Source organism: Rattus rattus, chromosome 10 (genome assembly GCF_011064425.1).
Source record: "Rattus rattus isolate New Zealand chromosome 10, Rrattus_CSIRO_v1, whole genome shotgun sequence".
Classification (NCBI taxonomy): Eukaryota; Metazoa; Chordata; class Mammalia; order Rodentia; family Muridae; genus Rattus; species Rattus rattus.
The window spans coordinates 70,694,373-70,716,064 of NC_046163.1; the positions used below are offsets into that span (position 1 = coordinate 70,694,373).

The 21,692-nt window shown below is 48.4% G+C and overlaps 1 protein-coding gene across 1 annotated transcript in view; it reads right to left on the bottom strand.

Annotated features, from left to right (window-relative positions):
* Hhat (hedgehog acyltransferase) overlaps positions 1 to 21,692 on the bottom strand; it is a 225,721-nt gene that overhangs the window by 180,043 nt on the left and 23,986 nt on the right. Inside the window, exons 4-6 of the mRNA XM_032915511.1 lie at positions 10,627 to 10,821; positions 9,412 to 9,627; positions 291 to 462 (exon numbers count right to left, since the gene is read on the bottom strand). Coding sequence (XP_032771402.1) covers positions 291 to 462; positions 9,412 to 9,627; positions 10,627 to 10,821 — 583 coding nt within the window. The remainder of the gene's footprint in view (positions 1 to 290; positions 463 to 9,411; positions 9,628 to 10,626; positions 10,822 to 21,692) is intronic.

The window sequence follows — 21,692 nt, forward strand, 5'->3', positions numbered from 1 at the left end:
GCCGCCCACCCGCATCTGAGAGAGACGGGACCAGGCAAAGGAATGGTATAGCCTGTGGGTCTCAGAGCACCCGCTCACAGAACCACCTCCTGGGCCGGCCAGCAACTCTGCTCTCTTCCACTACGTGTAATGCGGCTTCTTGTGAAGATGCAGGTCCAGCCATACTCCCAATTCCATCCCAAGTAGGGGGGTCATTCATCCAGGACTCACAGTTCACATGGCATAGCCTTTCCTCATCAACCACACCAAGCAGCTCACACATGTAAAACCTTAGTAGTTCCCACAGTTACCTAAGGTCCAGCAGGAAACGCTCTCCAGGAGGGGGATGCTGCTGTAGAGGGCATGCATGTACATGAGGTGTACCATCAATTCAGCCAGCCACCACCAGCACAGCAGGCGGCCCAGGCCCTTGGCTAGAATGCAGAGGCTGTGCTGCAGAGAGCTGAGCTCTGGCTGCTGCATCTAAAGAAGGGACAACAGAGAAGGCAGCGTCAGATGGTGCTTGGCCCCAAGCTGTGCAGAGCATCTCTCCTGTGATGTTTCGGTTAAGGTTTGTACAAAGTATCATTGCTGTTTCTACTGACAGGGCATGGGGAGGTTGTTGTTTGCCTTGGGGACCCTCAATTTTCCTGAGTAAGAAAGTTACAGAAGATGACCCCAGAACAAGAACAAGTGGGCCAACACAATACCCTAGAACCAAGAACAATGTCAATTTCTGCATCCTGCCACCAAGCCTTGACCTGAAACAACCCAGGCTGGGCCAAGACTTCAGACACTCTGACCCCTGAACCCTTTTGGTCCAGTTCAGCCTGCTGGTTTCCACCCACCACCTGACTTATGCTTGAGTTATTAGTCAGGTAAGGCAACAATAGAAACAGGAGGACACCAGAGATGGAGTGGAGTGACCTTGAAGAATTAAGCATGTCTGTCAGTCTGCCTTTTTCCAAGAGGGAGGAGCAGGAGCAGCAGGAGGAGGAGGAGCAGGAGGAGGAGGAAGGAAGAGGAGGAAGGAGGGAGGAAGAGGAAGGAGGAGGAAGGTGGAGGAAGAAGGAGAAAGAAGGAGGAGGAAGGAGGAAGAAGAAGGAAAAGGAAGGAGGAAGAAGGAGGAGGAAGGAGGAAGAAGGAGGAGGAGGAGAGGAGGAGGAGGAGGGAGGAGGGAGAAGGAAGGAGGAAGGAGGAGGAGGGAGAGGAGGGGGAAGAAGAGGAAGAAGGAGGAAGAAGGAGGAAGAAGGAGGAGGAAGGGGAGGGAAGGAAGAGTGAGGAGGAGGAAGGAGAAAGAAGAAGGAGGAAGGAAGAGGAAAGAGGAAGGAGGAAGGAGGAAGAAGGAGGAGGAGGAAGGAGGAAGGAGGAGGAGGAAAGAGGAAGGAGGAGGAGGAAGGAGGAAGAAGGAGGAGAAAGGAGGAAGGAAGAGGAGGAAGGAGGAAGAAGGAGGAGGAGGAAGGAGGAAGAAGGAGAAGGAAGGAGGAAGAAGGAGGAGGAGGGGGAGGGGAGGGAAGGAAGATGAGGAAGAAGAAGGGGAGGGGAAGGGAGGAAGAGGAAGAGAAGAAAGTAGAGAAGAGAGGAGGAGGAGGAAGAGTATATACTCAGCTGACAAAAGTGTCTCAGCATAATAGGCCAGAGTCTATCATCAACCACACAGCTACATGATCCTGAGAAATCTCTCAACTTCCCTAGGTCTTGGTTTCCTCAAAATAAGGTGAAAGTTACAGTGGTGATGGCAAGATGTGAGGGTGAAGTCCAGCACCCACACATTTAAAGTGTTAGCAGCCATCCCCAGCAGCCACTCCATCTCCTGGGTGTGGCAGCCATCACTAGCAGCTATTCCTGGGTGTGGCTTCACCATTTTTCAGGGAGCCACAGAACACTGGCCACAGGCAGCACTAGAAGACCCCATGCTGAATGGGAGGTTTCCATTGTCCTGGATATTCTATGTCTAAACCACTGGGGATCCCAGCCTTTCAGATCTTGAGTTTTGAATATTCTCTCAGACTCTGTCCCCTCTGAAACTGAAACTGTTCAGAAGCCTTTGGAAATCAGGATTCCAGATTTTCACATTAGGGAGTTCAACCTGAGTGAGTAATGCTGTCAGAAAGCCACCACCACTACCTGGCTGTGGGGTCACCTCACTGTGGGCATTACCTCATTGTGGGGTCATGTCACTAGGGGGGGTCACTTCACTGTGGGGGGTTCACCTCACTGTGGGAGGTTACCTCATTGTGGGCATTACCCCACTGGAATCAACTCACTGTTAGGGGTCACTTCACTCACTGTGGAGTCACCTCACTGTGGGATCACCTCACTGTGGGAAGCCAAACTAAACTTTCCCTACTCTTTTTTGAGGAATATGTCTGTGCCACCTCTGCCGGAAGGACAGAGCATGTCCTACAGCCAGGCAAAGGGTGATCACCCAACTCCTCTGTCAATTTGTTATCTAAAGAAGAAAATGGGAAGGCTTTCATTCGGGGTTGGGGAGATGGCTGAGTGAGTAAAAGTCTGGTCAAATAAACAGGACCCAAACATGATCCTCAGAATCCACAAAAAAAGCTAGGCATGGTAATATGCACTTGTAATCCATGCAGAGATAGGAGCAGCAAAGATGTGGCTCGTCAGCTTATCCTACGTGGTAAACTGCTGGCAAGAGAAAAAGTGCTGGCTCCTACACACATGTGCACACATGAGCACACACAGTGCACACATGACATGCCTACACACACATACACACAGGTGTGCACCTACATGTACACACATGACGTGCACACACAGACACACATAATGTGCACACAGACATGTGCACACACTCACATGTGTGCACACACTAACATGTGAGCACACGTGGCATGTACATGCTCACACACATGTACACACTCACATGTGTGTGCACACAGACACACATGGCACGCACACACATTTGTCTTTCCGGAAGGTTGGTAATCCTGACAGTCCACTTACACTTCAGTGTAGTGGAGTCTCTTATTGCAAGTCATTTGTCCCTTGCCTCGCAGCAGGGGGGACAGACTGCTTCACAGCACTCACCCTCAGAGTGGTGTGGAAAGCATTCCATTTGAGGCATTTCCAACTGAGGGGACTGTCAACCTTAAGATCGTTGGAAGCTGCCACGGTGGGATTTCAAGCTCAGACTCCATTGAAAAGCATGCATTAGCTCGTCTGCCAAGTGTACTTTAAAACGCATTACGATTTAAAATCTCATTTCATGCAAATTGCATAAAAGGGAATGTTGTCTTTCTTCCTCAGTGATGCTCTGAAGACTGAAGATGGCAGTTGTCAGAGATGAAATGTTCTTGTCCTTTGCACAGGAGTCATACATACATGCCTGAAAGCAGCAAAGGCTTTTCCTAGGTCAGAACTCCTGTCTGCAGGGCCCAGGGACAAAGGTACCCAACCTATGCTCCTTCAGAGTTGGAGTGGCCTCTCAAGTCCCTAACTCCTCTCCATAAAATGCTTCTTATCTCCAGCCCAGCATGGCTGGCCCCAAACAGCCACCCACATCAGAGCCGGTGATGTGCACTACTCTCTCCCAGGAAGTACACCAAACTGGCAGCTGATGATCTGGGCAGCTGGCGCCTCTAGTGCAGTGGTTCTCAACCTTCCTAACACTGCCACTCTGTAACAGAGTTCCTCATGTTGTGGTGACCCTAACCATTGAAGTATTTAGTTGCTACTTCATAACTGTATTTTTGCTACTGTTATTAATTGTAATGTAAATATATGATATGCAGGATATCTGATATGTGACCCCTATGAAAGGGTCAACCCTCCAAAGGGGTTGCAACCCATAAGTTGAGAACCTCTGCTCTGGACCCTTATGCCTATCAGACACACTCTTTGGATCCTGTCATACCAAGTCAGCATGGCAACATTGTGTCTTTTTTTTTTCTTTTTTCAAATCAATATCCTAAACCTTACTATGTAGCCAAGGTTGGTCTTGTATTGTGTGTGTGTGTGTGTGTGTGTGTGTGTGTGTGTGTGTGTGTGTGTGTGTGTGTGTACCCATGAAAACCGTAGTCCAATATCCAATGTCTCCCTCTATCAATCTTTACCTGATTGATTGACTGACTCAGAGCTTCTCACTGCACCTTGAACTATTAGGATCACACTGGTCCACCAGGCACCAAGATTCACCTGCCCCACCCCCACCCCAAGCACCGGAGTTACATAAGTGCACTGGCACACCTAGCTTTTATGTGTGCTGTGGGGATTCAAACTCAAGTTCCCATGTTTGCACAGCAAGTGCATTGCCCACTGAACTATCTCCCCAGCCCTTCATCTTAAATTTCTGGTCATCATGGCTCCACCCGCCTATGACAGGATTCTAGGCCTGAGACACCATGCCTGGTGTGATGCTGGGGATTGAACCAGGGCCTCAGGAATGCTAGGTAAGCACTCTAACAACCAAGTTCCAGCACCAGTCCCAACACTACTGTCTGTCTTTACTCCATCCTCCTCCCAGCCTGCCTTCCACACACAGTCTTTGCTTCTATCTGCTCTCTAGTCTCTCCTGGGGCTTGAAGATAACCTGAACGAAAAGTCATAACACTAATTTGACCTTTACAGAACAAACAGTGTCATTCAGGCGGTCTCCCGACCTGGAGCCCCCTGACTCTCAATGGCGTTTCTAAGAAGCCAACACCTACCTCTTGCCCTGCTCCTGCCAGACACTCTCAGTCATGCCCATCCTGCCTGCAGAGATTGTCTGGTCCCTTCCGACAGCCCTTCCAACAATGGTGTCTTCAGGGGCCAAAGATGGCCACCGCTCAGACCCCTCTGCTGGGGTGCCCATCAGGCTGGGTACAGGGGCCTCTACACTAGCCTACACGTCCCCTGAACTTGCCACTTGTTCTAATCACAACAGTAGCAACAGTGAGCATAGTGGTATCCGTGTGTCATGTAACCACGTGCTCCCCACAACAATCCTGGCTCTGTGAACCCTCGAAACCCACACAAAAGCTAACTCGTCAAGGGCCGCTCACCAAAACAGAGCAGGGATTTGAAGGGCCCTTGCTCACTGCCTCCATACTTTGCACAAGGGTTGTCTCCAATGGGTGGGAAAACAGACCTTGGTAAGGGAAATCCCAAGATGCATCGCTCAGCCTGAGACTCCATCTGCCCCGCCTCCTCACCCCGACTCTCACCCCACATCTGCTCCAGGAAGACTCCTGGGCCCTGCTGGACTCCACCCCACAGCAGCTCAGCATCAGCACTTCCCTGGAGTACATCGGGAAAGTAGCTGAAGCCTGGGTTCCTGACACTACACACGTCAGAAATGGTCTTTAAGGAGGCCGGGTAGTAGGTAGAATGTCTTGCTTGTTCGATGAATGAAAATTTCACATGCTTTAGAGTATAGAGGGCACCTCTTCCACACTTCTCTAGTTCGTGTGTGTAAATTGTGTGCTAAGAATTGAAGTAGCAGCTGTATTCTGCAGAGGTGTCCCTCTCTTGTTTTAATACTTGGAGTTTCAGATTCCCATGTTGATCCTGCCTGTCCCTGGTGAGTTTATTTCCACGTGGGATGCTGCTGCCCCCTGGTGGTGAATCCTCCTCTTGCTCACTCACTCAAGCACTCCTGAGTTCTTCCTTGTCTTTTCTTGTAAGATTACCTTCGTAGCCTCCTCCCTCTGAAAGAGGACTTGAGCACACACCAGCATCCGAGGCGAATGCAGGAATCACCACCCTTTACTCTATGTGTGTATAGAGCATGTGGGTGAATGTGTAAGTTCCTGTGAGTGCAGGAATCGAGTGCATTTTTATTACATGTGTATAATGTGTATGAGGTACATGTGTAAGTTCCTATGAGTGCAGGAATCACATGGCACAAAGCACAGGTAGAAGTCAGAAGACAATCTCAGATGTCAACACCAGCCTTTCCCCTGGAGACGGGGTCTTTTGTTTCCTTTTGTGTACACGGGTCCAGCTAGCCCATGAGCTCCCAGGGACTCTGCTGAGCCCGGGCATTACAGTTGTGCGTTACCATGCCCACCTTTGTGTGGACGCTGGGGGTCTGAACTCAGGTCTCACATTTGCAAAGCAAAGCTCTACTGACTGAACAACACTTCCAGATCCTGCCTGGCTTTTTATTTAGTATTTATTATGTCCTGCAGCTTACTGGGCATTTTATTTTTCTGGGATGACTTTAATAAACATGGGCAGGACAGAGGATGGTTTTGATTTGCCTTTCCAAAGTCCTTAATCTCAGCAGCTGGAACAGGTAAGAAAGAAAGAAGTAAAACCTGAGAAGACCCTGACCCTACAAGGTGAGCCCAGCCATCCTCCCCAGACGGATGCTCAACGGACCAGCAGTCCTTGGCTAAGGGTTTGGGAGAACCACGGCTTCAAAGTCTGCTTCCAAAGACCAGGCCTAGGACCTGACTGTGTGCACCTATTGTTCCTGTCTGACCTGAAAGGCTGCAGTTGGAAAGGAGGAGGAGAGACATAGAAAAATAACTTGCATCCCAATAAAGTGCAGGTCCCACTGGGCAGGTCCCCGGGCACATGACCCAGCTGGGGATATTCCTGTGCACATGACCCAGCTGGGGAAAGAGTTTGTTTCCTCTGAGTGGCTTCAGTCTGAGGCTCCAAGGATCACTATCCATCCGGGGGTCTAAGGTTTAGTTCAAAAGTTATTGGCTGGAAAATTGAGAAGAAGCCAAGTTCACAATGTCAAGGAAATTCCAAGAGGCAGGATGAGGAAGGTCTGAGCCCACCAATCCTGTGCGGGCCCTGCCTTCATCCCATGCCTCTGACAGACACAGGATTGTGGGTCTCAGTCTCCCACAAGTGCAAACGCCAACCTGGCATGCCACAGTGCTCAGCTCCAACCCAAAGGCCTGGTCAGGCATAGGCCTGGGGCGGGGCCTGAGAATTCACATCTCGACTCCCTGATGGTGCTGCAGACCAGGAACCAGACTTTGAGGTCATGTGCCATCACAAAGCCACTTGTGATCTAAAACACAATCTCAAATGCAAACCTAAAATCACTTCATAATCGTAGAGTGATCCTGGGGAACCAATGTGAGTGTGAGAAACTATACAGCAAATCCACCACAGCCGGGAGTGTCAGTGGTACTGGAGGACATCTTAAGAGAGAAGGACAGGCCTGGCAATTTTAGACTGATGCCATTGCTATAAAGCAAACACAGACTTTTAGATAAAGTGAGTAACTGTGGAATTTTTAAGATAAAAAAGGAGTTTCTAAGAACCTTCCTTTTTCTTCACCAAGCATCTTTCATATTGACCCAGAAACAGTAACACCTATGGCCCTGTGCTCACAGACATGTACATGCATGTTTGTGTTCTGCGTATGCATGTATGTGTAGGTTATATGTGAGTATGTGCATATGCATGCTGTATGTGTGCATGCATGTTGTGAGCTATATAAGTGAATGCAATGTGTTACATATATGTATCTGTGTGCTGTATGTGTGCATGCACATTGTGATCTATATATAAGTGAAGGCAATGTGTTACATATATGTATCTGTGTGCTGTATGTGTGCATACACAGGTGTGCTCCACATACATGCCAGCGTGAGTGTTGTATTTGTATACATGTGTGCTATATGTGAGTATAAGCATTCATTGATGTGTACACATGTGCATCCTTGTGTGTGTGTACATCTGTGCACACCTGGATATGTCATGGTATGTGTGTTATACATGCATGTTTATGTGTGCCTGTACATAGTTTCTTCAAGATGTCTGTGCTTTGGGAGAGGCAGTATCCCTTGGGAACCACTGTTTTAAGTACTAACACACGAGCTAAATTCTTCAAGTATGTCTCAGTACACGTTGGGAGTGCAAGGACAAACGCGGCTTGACCTGACATCCAGACAAGAATGCTGGGTAGAGAAGGTGTCGGGCTCCTGCAGAGTGAGAGCACACCATCGCCCAGGAACATGCTTCAACTCGGTTTGCTTTCTCACGTGGCCTCCAGAACAATCTGAAGCCACGTCAGGGCCACTGCACAAGCAGTCTGTGAATAAGAAGGGAGGGAACGAGCCATCTGCCAAGCAGCAAGCAATGTTCTCTCCCTACGAGCTCAAGTGAAATATCAGAACCAGCTTCCTGTCCCTGGCCTCCCCTGCAGTGGAACTGCTCCAGAAACTCACTGTAGCCACTGAACCAGGCGCCTCTGTCCCACCCAGGAGAGACCATGCACCCTTAGGTTACTCAGACAACAGAGCGTGCTCCGATCGGCAGCACACATGTCACAGATGAGCACAGCAAACACCCCAAGTCCTAGGCTACAGCAGGGTGCCTCACTGACTGACTCAAAGCAGTCTTCTCAGCGCTGATGGCTACAAATTCAAAATGTCCATCAACTCTGAAAGTGCCTAGTGCCCCGCGTCCTGTCAAATGCTCAGCTGTGGCTGCATCCTTTGTGTAAGGTAAATAATCCATCTCACTGTTGTGCAGATTTGCTTTGATCTTGAATAAATGGTAACATTGTATGTATATCAAATAACTGTTTTCAAGTAAGTGTCTTTTATGGTTTGTTAATAACAAAAGCTTGATTTCCATGTCTATTTTACATACGCACCCTGGGGTTTGAGTAAAAATTCCTTCGGCAAGGTGGGCCTACAGGAGTTTCTCTAGAACCATTCCAGAATTTGTTGAAAATTCTGTCCCAATCGTAGTCAAATTTTATTTAATTTTTTTTTTAGTAAATTCTAGTCATCAAATCAAATGGCAGCTTTGCAGATCAAACATTTGAGCCTGCGAGGTGGCTCAGTGGGCAGAGGCACTTACACACAGGCTTCACAAACCAAATTCAGTGTCGGGCTCCTCTAATGTGACAGGAGACGCTGATTTCCCACAGACACCTTCTGAGTTCCACACACGTACTGTAGCATATGCATGCCTGCCCATGCACACACGCATGTGCGCACACACACACACACACACACACACGAATATGCATGCGCACGCAAATACATAAATAAAAAATGTAAAGTCAAACATTTTAACACAAGCCAATCCAAAGATACTAACTCAGGACTCACATGCTGGGAAACAGTGCAGGAAGATGTTAAAGTCTTTGTTTCCCATAATTAAGCCATTCTGTTTCTTCAAAACCTGCAACTCATAATTCAGTTTAGCCTGAAATCTAAGTGAGTTGCTCTTGCCTTGAAGGATGCCATGCTCTAAAATGGCCGTAACCACACCTCAGCCATTTTCTACTCTATGTTCATGATAATACAAGACAGGCAACCACTTCCGGAAACACCAGCCATCGCCCATTAGACTCTGGATCGTTTTTTGATGGTACATTCAAAAACCTTTTACTGTTCCCAAACTTTTGTGAACCCCACATTCAGTGTGCAACCCCATTTGGGGTCACATCCCACAGTCTAAGAGGTAGGGACCTACACCAGCCCAGTCCCCAGAGGACCCTACCTGTCTGAAGAACTCCGGGAAGTTAAGGATGGGCCCGTTGTGGAAGACAGGATAATAGAAAACATAGGTCAGCAGCCACGGGAAGGAAAAGCAGGCACGCTGGGCGGACGGAGGCTGCCGGCACAGCTCCAGGCTGAAGCTGGTATAGTACAGGCAGCGAACTGTGAGCGTGAACTGCAGCAGGTAGTACTCGCTCTCTGTCTTGTACCACCTTCTCTGCAGAAGCGACAAGAGGGAAGTGAGTTAGTGGCAAGATGGCACCCGCCCCTGACACAGGAGCTGGCTGGGGAACCCGGGCTCCATGGCTTCCCCCAGGAGAGAAGTTGCAATAATGAGAGTTGAGAACAAAGGACTGGCATGCAAATCCCGGTGGCGACGACCACGGCAGGCAGCGTAGCTGCAGCCTGGCGGGTGGTAGAGCATGTGCCTTGCATGTCGGGGACCCTGGGTCCAGCCCTAGGCAGCAAATATAACACTCTGCATGCAAGGTTCGAAACCAGGGAAAGACTCCACAAAGGACTTGGCAGGCTGTATACATGACTAGTCACTCAATGGCCGTACAGACTGCCGCTTGCCCAACATCCACCTCCATCAAACACACAACTGACAAACAATCGGTCTGTCTTGATGCCATTCCAAAGTTTGGTCTGTGACCTTAAAACAAAAAACAAAAAAACAAAAAAACAAAAAACAAAACAAAAAAAAACAAAAAAAAGAAAAAGAAAAAAAAACGTGCTTTTCTCACCTTTTATACAAGTGCTTCTGTGATTATCTAGATGAGTATATAATTAATAACCCTATTCTATCAACTAAGAATCAAAGTACTTGTCTGACTGTCTTGGGACCATTGTTAACCTTGTGTATCGTAAGGAAGATAAATGGTCTCTAAGAAACAGTGCACTCAACACAGATATTTAAACGTATAGAGAGGGGGTGGCTCTGTTTCTAGCCCTTGGGTCCCATGACATCTGCCGTCCTCTGTGAACATCCAAACTGGGAGGAAGGGTGACCCTGGACAACCTCACAGGACCCAGACAACAGATCCTAGACTGCTCAACACAGCTGAGTTCTGCAGTAACCCTGGAGGGCCACTAGGTGGCGCACCGCGGAGGGACTGCTGTAGGTTTGTGTGTGTGGATGAGGCAGCTACTGGATCAGAGGCCAAGGCGCCTTCCCCATCCCTGTGGTAAGATGGGGCGGGAGGAAGACACTTACCTTAACTTCCTCCACACTTTGCAGTCTCAGGGTGGAGAGTAGAAGCAGAGAACACAGCCAGGAGAGGAGCATTGATCGTAACTGAGCCACGCAGAAGGCGATGGTGGTGTGGAGAAGGACCATGACCACGCCCGGAGCTCCCAGCACACGCCAGCAGGCCCACATTCCATAGGTCATGATAACCCAGGGTCTGTGCTGTAGAGGGGTGGCCCAAAGAGAAGGACAAGAGGTGAGTTCACAAGTGCGTCTCGGAACACACCCACTTGGCGATGGCACGTTGTGTGACCAGAATCCAAATCCTGTTCTTACTGCCTTGCCAGGTCTGCCAGGCTCAGGCAAACACTTCCGTGTCCTCCACCAGAGCCACCTCGACAACAGGATCCCACCACGGTGAGACGCCACCACGGCGAGATGCCCAGCTGACTTCCAACAGAGCACCGTCTGGGAAACCACATTCCCACAGCCTGCAGACAGCTCCTTCAGAAGCCAACAGGACCTGACTGCCATGTACACTTCTGCTCCCAAAGACCGGGGCTGCCCACACCAAAGCTTTCTGATGTCGTGGACTTGAAATCAAGAATCGAATTTCATCTTTTTGGAAGGTCCAGCCAATGCATGCTTGCTGTGGGTGCCTAGGAATTCAGCCCAAGACAAAAAGCATAAGCTGACTTGAGAGCTATGGGGCTTTTTTCAGTTTTACTCCATAGCTCAATTTTTCAGTCCTCAAGTGTGAACTTCTCAGATGACACTGTGGCCCAGATGAAGCCAAAGGGTCGGACGCCCTTAGCATACGATTTACAGCCAAATTTATGTCTCAGGAAAAATTGCATCTTCTCAACTTTTTGTGATGTCACGATCTTTAACTGACACGCTAGCCCCAATTTAAGAGATTCTGACTGCTAATCTGTTTGACTAGAATATAACCTGGTTATTCCAGTGGTTAACTAAGCAGGCGAGTTAGCACATCTCTGCTCCAGTGGTTAACCAAGCAGGCGAGTTAGCACATCTCTGCTCCAGTGGTTAGCCAAGCAGGCGAGTTAGCACATCTCTGCTCCAGTGGTTAGCCAAGCAGGCGAGTTAGCACATCTCTGCTGTCATGATGGTTCTCCCTTATGTCCAGCTGTTAGACTCTCACTTATAAAACTGCAATAGGTCTGGGGAGATGGCTCGACAGTGAAGCGCCTGCTGTGCCAGCGCAAGGAACTGAGTTCAAATCCCTAGCACCTACATAAAGTGGTAGCGTGCTTCTGTAACCTCAGCACTCCTATGGAGAGACGAGAGACAGAAGCAGGAGGACCCCTAAAAACTGGAAGGCCAGCCAGCCTGAAGCGTGCAGCAGTGAACAGACCTTCCCCAAACAAGGCAGAACCTGAGGTCCAGCACTGAACAATGTCCTCGAACTTCTACACATGCCTATCAATACAATGGAGCCTACACTCATGCACATAGACACACACACACATCATACACACACAAACATATACACACACACATCATATGCACATAGACACACACACATCATACATACACAAACATATACACACACACATCATATGCACATAGACACACACACATCATACATACACAAACATATACACACACACATCATACACACACAAACACATATACACACATCATACACATACAAACACATACACACACAAACACATACACATACATCATATACACACAAACACATACACACACATCATATACACACAAACACATATACACACATCATACACATACAAACACATACACACACATCATACACACACAAACACATACACATACATCATGCATACACAAACACATACACATACATCATACACACACAAACATATACACATACATCATACACACATCATATATACACATATACACACACATCATACACACACAAACACATAACACACATATACACACAAACACATACACACATCACACACACAAACACATACATCATATACACACATATATCATACACACACATCATACACACAAAAACACATAACACACACATATACACACAAACACATACACACATCACACACGCAAACACATACATCATATACACACAAACACATACACACACATCATGCACACACAAACACAAACACACATTACACACAGAAACACATACACAAACACATCATACACATGCAAACACATACATGCACAGATAATTTTTAAAATGCAATAAAGGGCAAGTGAGTGGTTCAGTGAGTAAAAGTGCTTATCACCAACTCTGCAAGTCTAGTGGTGTAAGTTCCGTCCCCTTGGGAAGGTGGAAGGATAGAACCAAGTCTACACAGTTGTGCTCTGACGGCACATGCCCCAACACACACATCATGAACACACAATAAAAGGGCTAGAGTGAATTGATGTGTGTGTCTCAGAAGGAGGAAGCTTGCCTCACACATGCTGAGCCTTTTGTGTGATCCTTGCTCTACCAAAAAGAAGGAAAAGAAAAAACAGTAAGGTTTTTCCCCTTTTTATTTTATGTGTATGAATGTCTCGCCTGCACGTATATACACACGCATGTGTGACATGTGTGTGTAGAGACCACAGGAGATAGTGGAGTAATTAGAGATGGTTGTGAACTACCATGGGGTGCTGGGAACTGAACCTGGGTCCTCTTAACTGCTGAGCCATGTCTCCAGGTACCAGGTTTTAATGTTAAACAGCAGTGCGTCACATAGTTCACTGTCTAAGTCTTTGCAGTGACCATTAACTATCTGCATGGTCTTCAGCAAGTTATGTAAGTTCTCTATAGCTCCAGTTCTTTGTACATAAAACTGGAGCAATAAAGAATTTCACAAGAGCATCATGAGTATAATGAAATTGTTTGTGAACCACACTTAGTACACACAGGCAAAGTAAGGGCTCCTGGAATACGACTCAGACCCTAGCTGTGACTGAAGCTCAGTTGAGTCCTTACCCAGCAAGCATGAGGCACTGTAGTCCAACCCTAATGCTTCACAAAATGTTTATAGTGTCACATGCATGTTATCTCATACTCATAAGGAGAGGCATGGGTAAGAAGTTCAAGGTTATCCTTGGTTATATATTGAGGTTGTAGCTAGCCTGGGCTATAGGAGATACTATCTCAAAAAAAAAAAAGAAAAGAAAAGAAAAGAAAGGTTAGTTACTTCTAAGAAATACAATGTTACAAGTGTGTGTTTTGAATGATGGGTCTTCAGAAACTTTTCAAAACTGAAGAGTCCGACTAATGAGCTTAGACCTTCTGTTAAATGGATGAGCTGGGCCTAGTGGCCCAGGCTTGCCCTAGTCAGGATTCCGAGGCAGGAGGATCACAAGTTTAAGACCTGTCTGAGCAATTTAGTGAGACCTTGTCTAAAAACAAAAACCAGAAACAGATCATAGACTGAGCAAAAGACTGAGAGCATCGCTGAGTGGCACAGAGACTGCCGGGCAGGCATAGAGCCTGAGGCTCAGTCCCCAGGACGGCCAGAGAAACAGTAAGAAGGACAGAAAGACAGAGGAGGCAAGACTGGATACAAGGCTGGCCTGGCGTGTGGTGACTTGCCTGTCCCGTCCTAGGTGGCAGTGCTTGTAAACTGACCTATATTCCAGCTCAAAAGAACATCTGCATTGGGAGACTAACTCAGCCACTTTCACATTCCAAGAAAACCAGAGAAATGTGAAGTTCATTCTTACGGGTTTTTTCCGTCCTGCTAACCCCAGAAAACAGCCACATAAATCTGCTTCAAACTTTCCCCGGCTCTCTCACCTCTGGGCACAGTCCAATTTTCCGAAACCAGGTCGCCAAAGACTATCCTAACATGTGGCTTTAACAAGTGGGGGAAAGGTTCTTTTCAACACAACCTACAGCATGTGCTATGGGGATTGGGCGCACATGTGTACACATGTATGTGTACGTGGTCACACTTTCAGTAAGTGCTATTTGTTTGATCTGCTGGGAAGAACCTGTTGGCTGAGCTTCATTTGAAACTCACCACAGACGGAAGCTGCTCCAAGTTGGGTCAGAAGGAACCTTCAGAAACACTTAACAGCACTGTGTGAACTACCAGGAAGTCTATGATGGATTTGACAGTGGTCACAAGAGCCACTGTGTGTGCAAGTAAATGCATCCCACACCTGTGTGTGCAAGTAAATGCACACACACACACCTTGTGCAGGCAGACAACACTGGGTGCTGTCCTGAGACAGAAGGGGAAACCCCTTCCCACTGACCTCGGACTCCCCAGCCTGCACACTACCTTCACCCTCCTGAGGACAAAAAGTGGGACAGTGAACTAACATCATTTTTCCTGCACCGAACTGGCGTGTGCGCCAGTGCCACTGAAATGCTAATTTTCACATTCGGAAGGTTAAAATGCCATTAGGAATCCCGACTACCCCAAACATCACTAAAACCCAGATACAGCATGGGCGGCCCTGACCTGACACCATGGCAGGGTAGGGCAGGGCAGGGAAGGTCCCACTGCCATTCCCACAGTCCCTTCCACACACAGGCTGAGCTCTGGAATTGTTGGTACAAAGAGGGGTGGGAACACCAGAGGGGCAGGTCCACACGCAGAGGCCTAAGCAACCCTACCCCACCTCCTCCATACTGATGTGCTTACGTACGGCTCAAGCATTTGTCTGCTCCTAGGTATATCAGTATGGAGCCTGTCCCATGCACCAGGACACAACTGTTTTTTTTTTGTTTTTTTTTTTCATTTTTCGGAGCTGGGGACAGAACCCAGGGCCTTGCCCTTGCTAGGCAAGCGCTCTACCGCTGAGCTAAATCCCCAACCCCGACACAACTGTTTTTACTTTTCAAAAATAATTAAAAAGAAATCACAAGCATCATGCCGTTTTATCCCAAAACAATGCTTCTAACTTGTCATTAAATGAGCCAGTGAGTTCTTTCCTACATTCCCTGGGATCTGAACACACGAGCGTTTGCACACACACACACACACGCACACGCACACGCACACGCACACGCATACACACCATGTTGGTCTCCGGTTTCTTTAAAGATGGATTTATTTTTATTTTCTGTGTATGCCTGCATGTATATCTGTGCACCATGAATACGCCTGAAGATGGCAGAAAACAGTGCTGGATCTTCTGGAAATGGAGTTACAGGTGGTTGCCGGTGCTGAAAACTGAGAGGTCCTCTACAAGAGCAGTAAGCGTTTTAACCACTGAGCTGTCTATCCAGTTCCCAGACTCAGGTAGTTAACGCCCATTGCCTCAGGTAGGATTCCTACTGCTGTGATGAACCACAATGATCAAAGCAACTTGGGGGTGGGGAAACAGTTTATTTGGCTTATACGGCCATATCACGGTTTATCATCGAAGGGAGTCAGGATAGGAACACACAGCAGAAGCCATGGAGGGTGCTGCCTACTGGCTTGCTCCCCATCACTTGCTCAGCCTGCTTTCTTACAGAACCCATGATGACAGCACCCCACAAGCAAGCTACACCACCCCCCAGGATTAAACACACATGCACACACACAGAAACACACATGCACACACACACAAACACATGCACACACACACAAACACACATGCACACACACACATGCACACAAACACATGCAAACACACACATACACACACATGCATGCACACACACACACAAACACATGCACGCATACATGTGCACACATAAACACGTGTGTGCACATGCATATAATAGATACACACAAATATGTCTGGACTTCTGCAGCCCTGGGCTGATACTCACCTACTCACCGACTTGAGGAAGTGGGAAAAGGAAAATCAGTCTCAACAGCGAGCTATGCTCTTTCTGATTTAGAACTTCACATTTTAAGCAAATACAACTTTATAAGCTTCTCCTTTTGTGAATGTATGTGTGTGCATACATGTTTGTGAGCAAACACGCATATGTGTGCATGTGTGTTTGGAAACCAGAAGTCAGTCTTGAGTGTGTCATTCCCTAGGTGCCATCTACCTTGGTTTATTTTTATATTTTTATGATTTTCTGTTATTATTAGTGTGTGTGTGTGTGTGTGTGTGTGTGTGTGTGTGTGTGCACGCGCTCATGCTAGGACAGTTGTGTGGAGGGCAGAGAGTCAGTTCTACCATGTAGATCCCAGGGATCGAACTCAGGTCATCATACTTGGAGGCAAGCACCTTTGTCCTCTGAGACATCTTACTGGCCCACAACTTACTTGAGACAGGGCCTCTCACTGGCCTCAAGCAGGCTGAGCTGACCAGCCAGTGAGCCCCAGAAATTCCCCATCTCTTTCACCCACCACATCCAGCTTTTTTGGTGTTCGTTTGTTTTATGTGGGTTCTAGAAATCAAACTCGGATTCTCATGCACACAAGGGGACCATGTTACTTGCTGAGCGGTCTCCCAAGCACACAGTGTTCTAACTGGGACTCATTCTGAGATAGTTGTACTTTGTGTGCTCACAGGAAATAACACCTTTTGTGCTGTGTTTCATTCAGTTCCCCCAAAAGCACCTTTCTCAAAACAACAGAATATTATCACAACCAGGACACCACATAACTACCATCTACCAAATTTACTGATGTCCGGTTTCATCGCTATGTTCTACATAATTCTACCACACGTGAAGTTTCAGTGTGCCCCCACACACACATGTGAAGGTTCAGTGTGCCCCACACACACATATGAAGGTTCAGTGTGCCCCCCACACACACATGTGAAGGTTCAGTGTGCCCCCCACACACATACATGTGAAGGTTCAGTGTGCCCCCCCACACACATGTGAAGGTTCAGTGTGCCCCACACACACATGTGAAGGTTCAGTGTGCCCCCCCCACACACACATGTGAAGGTTCAGTGTGCCCCACACACACATGTGAAGGTTCAGTGTGCCCCCACACACACATGTGAAGGTTCAGTGTGCCCCCCATGCACACATGTGAAGGTTCAGTGTGCCCCCCCATGCACACATGTGAAGGTTCAGTGTGCCCCCACACACACATGTGAAGGTTCAGTGTGCAGCCCACAAACACCCAGAAGTCTTGGGATTCACACCAATGCTCTTCCCACTTCCCTCACCACCCCATCTCCTACCCATTAATCTCTTCTCCATTTCCAAAATGTTGTCATTTCAAAGAAACCACACAGACTCAACTAAGCTGTGGCTAACGCCCATTGTCTCTTGCAGTTTCCCGTGGTCTGGATAATCTTGGTTTGCTTAATCCCATCCCAGCTGAAGGACATCTCAGACGTTTGCAAGTGGGGGCTATTTCGAATAAAACCATGTCCTCATATCTGCACAGGTTTTGGAAGTTAAAAATAACTTCTCATTTCCCGGAATGAACGGACGCCTGAGCAAACAGGAGCTGGTGACATGCCAGTTACATGCCAGTTAGACGTCTAGCACCGCAAACCGCTTTCTGGTCTGCCACCATTCAACGCCAACAAGGGTACATGAGTGCGCCCAAAATTCCACATCCCCACAAGCATCTGCGGTGTTTCCGTGTTTCAGCAGAACCATTCTGGAAAGTACAACGTGCCATCTCATTGTGATTCAATACGGATTTACAACACTCTAGCGATGGTGATGTTAAGAGCCTGAACGATGTGGTACTTGTTGAGATGGGCTGAGAGAACTCTGTGAAAGCACACACTGACCCCACTTAGCTCTCTGGATTCCAGGCCTTCAGTTTTTTTTACAGAGGATGAGAATTAAAACAGGGATATTTTCAAAACTCCAAAAAGCACAACTTTCTTAACAGCCGACCTAAAGCCAGACCGAGAACTCCATGGTCCTCTGATGGGATGCAGTACACACCACAGCAAATGGAGGAAATTGGATGCCATGCCACATTCCACCGATACTTGAGCCGACGCTGACCCGCTTCTCAGAATGGAACGTGGTCATTTTCCACCTGGTAGCCTTCCTGAGTAAGCTAAAATCCTTTCTTGTTCATAATACATAAATGTAAAACAGAATCTAGTCTGGTACCAAGCTCAAACAAATACTAAATGGTGGGATAAATGGTTGAGTGGAAGAAAAGAAAGGATGGTGGAGGATGGGTGGATGGATGGATGGGTGGGTGGGTGGGTGGGTGGGTGGATGGGTGGATGGATGGGTGGGTGGATGGGTGGATAGCAGTAGATGGATGGGTGGGTGGATGGGTGGGTAGATGGGTGGGTGGATGGGTGGGTGGATGGGTGGATGGATGAACAGATGAATGGGTAGATGGATTGATGGGTAGGTTGGTGGATGGGTGGGAATGGATAAATGGGTAGGAAAGTGGGTGAGTGGATGGATAGATATGTGGCCGAGTGAGTGGAAATGGATAGGTAAATAAAAAGTTGGGGTGGTTAGATAGAGTGTGGGGGTGAGTGTAAATGAATGGAGAAGGGATGTGTGGATGGGCAGATGAACAGATGGGTGGACAGTGGCAGATGGATGGGTGGGTGTGTAGAATGAATAGAAGAGTGGACGATAGGTATGATAGTAGGGTATGTGGATGGCAGTGGTTGCATGTGTTGATAAGACAGGATAGGTGGATGGGTGGGTGGATAGATGGGTAAGTTGGTGGATGGGTGGATGGGTAGGTGGATGGGTGGATGGGTGGGTGGGTGGATGGGGTGGGTGGATGGGTGGGTGGGTGGATGGATGGGTGGGTGGGTGGATGGGTGGAGATGGGTGGGTAGATGGGTAGGTTGGTGGATGGGTGGGTGGGTAGGTGGGTGGGAAGGTGGATTGGATGGGGTGGGTGGGTGGGTGGGTGGGTGGATGGGTGGGTTGGTGAATGTGGGTAGATGGGTGGGTGGGGTGGATGGGTGGGTGGGCGGATGAGTGGCTGGTAAAGGCAGAAGTGGTGATGGGTGGAGATTGATGGGTGTGGGCAGATGAATAGATAGACAGGGTCACAGAATGGGTGGGAGGATGGAGGAGTGGTACATGGGCAGATTAATGTATGGGTGGGTGGGTAGGTGGATGGGTAGGTGGATGGGTGGGTGAGTAGGTGGATGGGTAGGTGGATGGGTGGGTGGGTAGGTGGATGGGTAGGTGGATGGGTGGGTTGGTGGATGGGTGGGTGGGTAGGTGGATGGGTAGGTTGATGGATGGGTGGGTGGATGGATGGGTGGAGAGGTGAACGCATGAAGATAGATGAATATGACCACATATGAAGGGGTGCATAAGCTTCCCCAGGTGTTCAGATTTAACTTGACAGATGACAGCATCAGCATCAAAGTGTTGGGCTTCTGATCCTAATGTGAAAAGCTACCACCTTCCAAGTCTCAGGTTCCACCTCGCTCCTTAGAAAAAGATCTCTCCCCTGTCAGTACAAAGACATCACTTCATAGCTTACAACCAACCTCCTGCCTCCTCTCACACCTGCCTGCCCAGCCCAGGCAACGGCTCCTCTAACAGAAAGTGCTGTCTGCCACTGGAACATGAAGGGAGGGGCACTAACTAATCCGCCAGACCTATGCACCATCACCAACTGCAATCATCACCAACGACAAAGACAGAGCTTCTCTCTCTTCCTTTGAAGTCTATCCTTTGCAAGGGCCAGAACTCAGAGAGACACTCTGTCAAGGGCCTCTCTCACAGCATCTGTGTCTGCTTCAGCTCACCCTGTGCTGCGGGTACCAAATGGCAGCAGGATGTGCCTCCGTTGCCCTTGCTAGCTTAGGTCTGCATCGAAGAGTGAGAGCTCAAAGTTTTGGTCAGCGCTCATTTTGGCAGCAGATGAGAATACGTATGCCAAGAGACCACTCAGTGAAACACTGAGAAAGAAAGGGAGTCAATGAGTATGTACTCTCCTGTGTGTCATGGTTTGTTACATTTTATTTCATCAATTTCTGTAGGTTCTAAAATAAATATAAATATATACTATATAAGAATATATATCTGAATATATATATAAAATCTTCCCAAAGAAGAAAAAGCAATCTGTTCATTGGAGTCCCAACAGCTGCATCCCAGCCAGATCTTCAGGGAGAAAAGGTCAGTGGGTTTTTATCCAGGGAACTTCACCTCATTAGACAGGCACTAACGGAGGGTGTGGAGCGGGTCCCAGTAGAGACACAGTGCCCGAGGTTCCATTTATGTGTGGATCTGACACTCCTCGGGGACAGACTGCCCACCCCATGAAAAGCCAACCCCAGAGGTTCCTTAGCCTGTGCATATCCTGCAGTGAAGACCTGAGCTGAGGGGCCAAGACTAACCACGCCATCCTCCTGCCAGACCACATAAAGGAAAGCACCGAGCCCCACACCAGGCCAGCCTTCCCAGAGCTCCTACAGGACCGTTTTAGTTCTGAGGGCTGAGAACACAGTGTCCCAGGTGGTGGAAAGCCACAGAGGCATGGGAGAACGGAGGCAGATGTGACCCAGCCCCACAAAGTCCAATCATAACACACCCACAGCCAGGGCTCAGTCATTACTCAACTTTCCTCAGGCCCCTCACAGAGAGGGCCTGACCTAGAGGAAAAGCATTTAATCTCAGCCAAGAAGCTCAAGGGAAAACTTTATTACTTTATTACTTTTACATGACCGGAGGAAGGGAAAAGGAGGGAGAGGAGGAATGAAGGGAGGAGGGGTGGGGGAGAAAATGGAGGCTTCTGGAAGTAGCCTGGCCCTCCCTGGGAGGTGGTGGCCCGCAAAGGAAAAGGCCCATCCAGACGGAGAGGGGAAGCTTTGTTCAGGAGTCAGGGCTTTGACCAGAAGCCGTCTGACGCCTGCCCCAACTGGACTGCTCTGGCTTCTCCTGTCCCAAAGGAAAGCAAAGTAGACAGGGCTGCAACCCAAATCTTCCATCCTGAAAAAGCACCAAAACCAACTCTGCCAGTGCAGGCCAAGAGGAACACTTCATCCAGGTGGTGAGAGGAACGGAGCTAATGAGGCCAAGGTTGTGGTCCAGACTCACAGAGAGGCCGAGCCAACTCTGACAATGAAGCCTTGTGGCCCCGCCACAGACAGATCCGCCAGCCAGCTGCCTCGAAGCCCAGCCTGTGGTCACGAGAAGGTGAGACACACAGGGGGATGGCTCAGCTCTCACTCTGCCTCCTTCCAAGAAAAACTCAGGGCCCTCCTCCCCAACATGGGGTGAGATGTGTTCT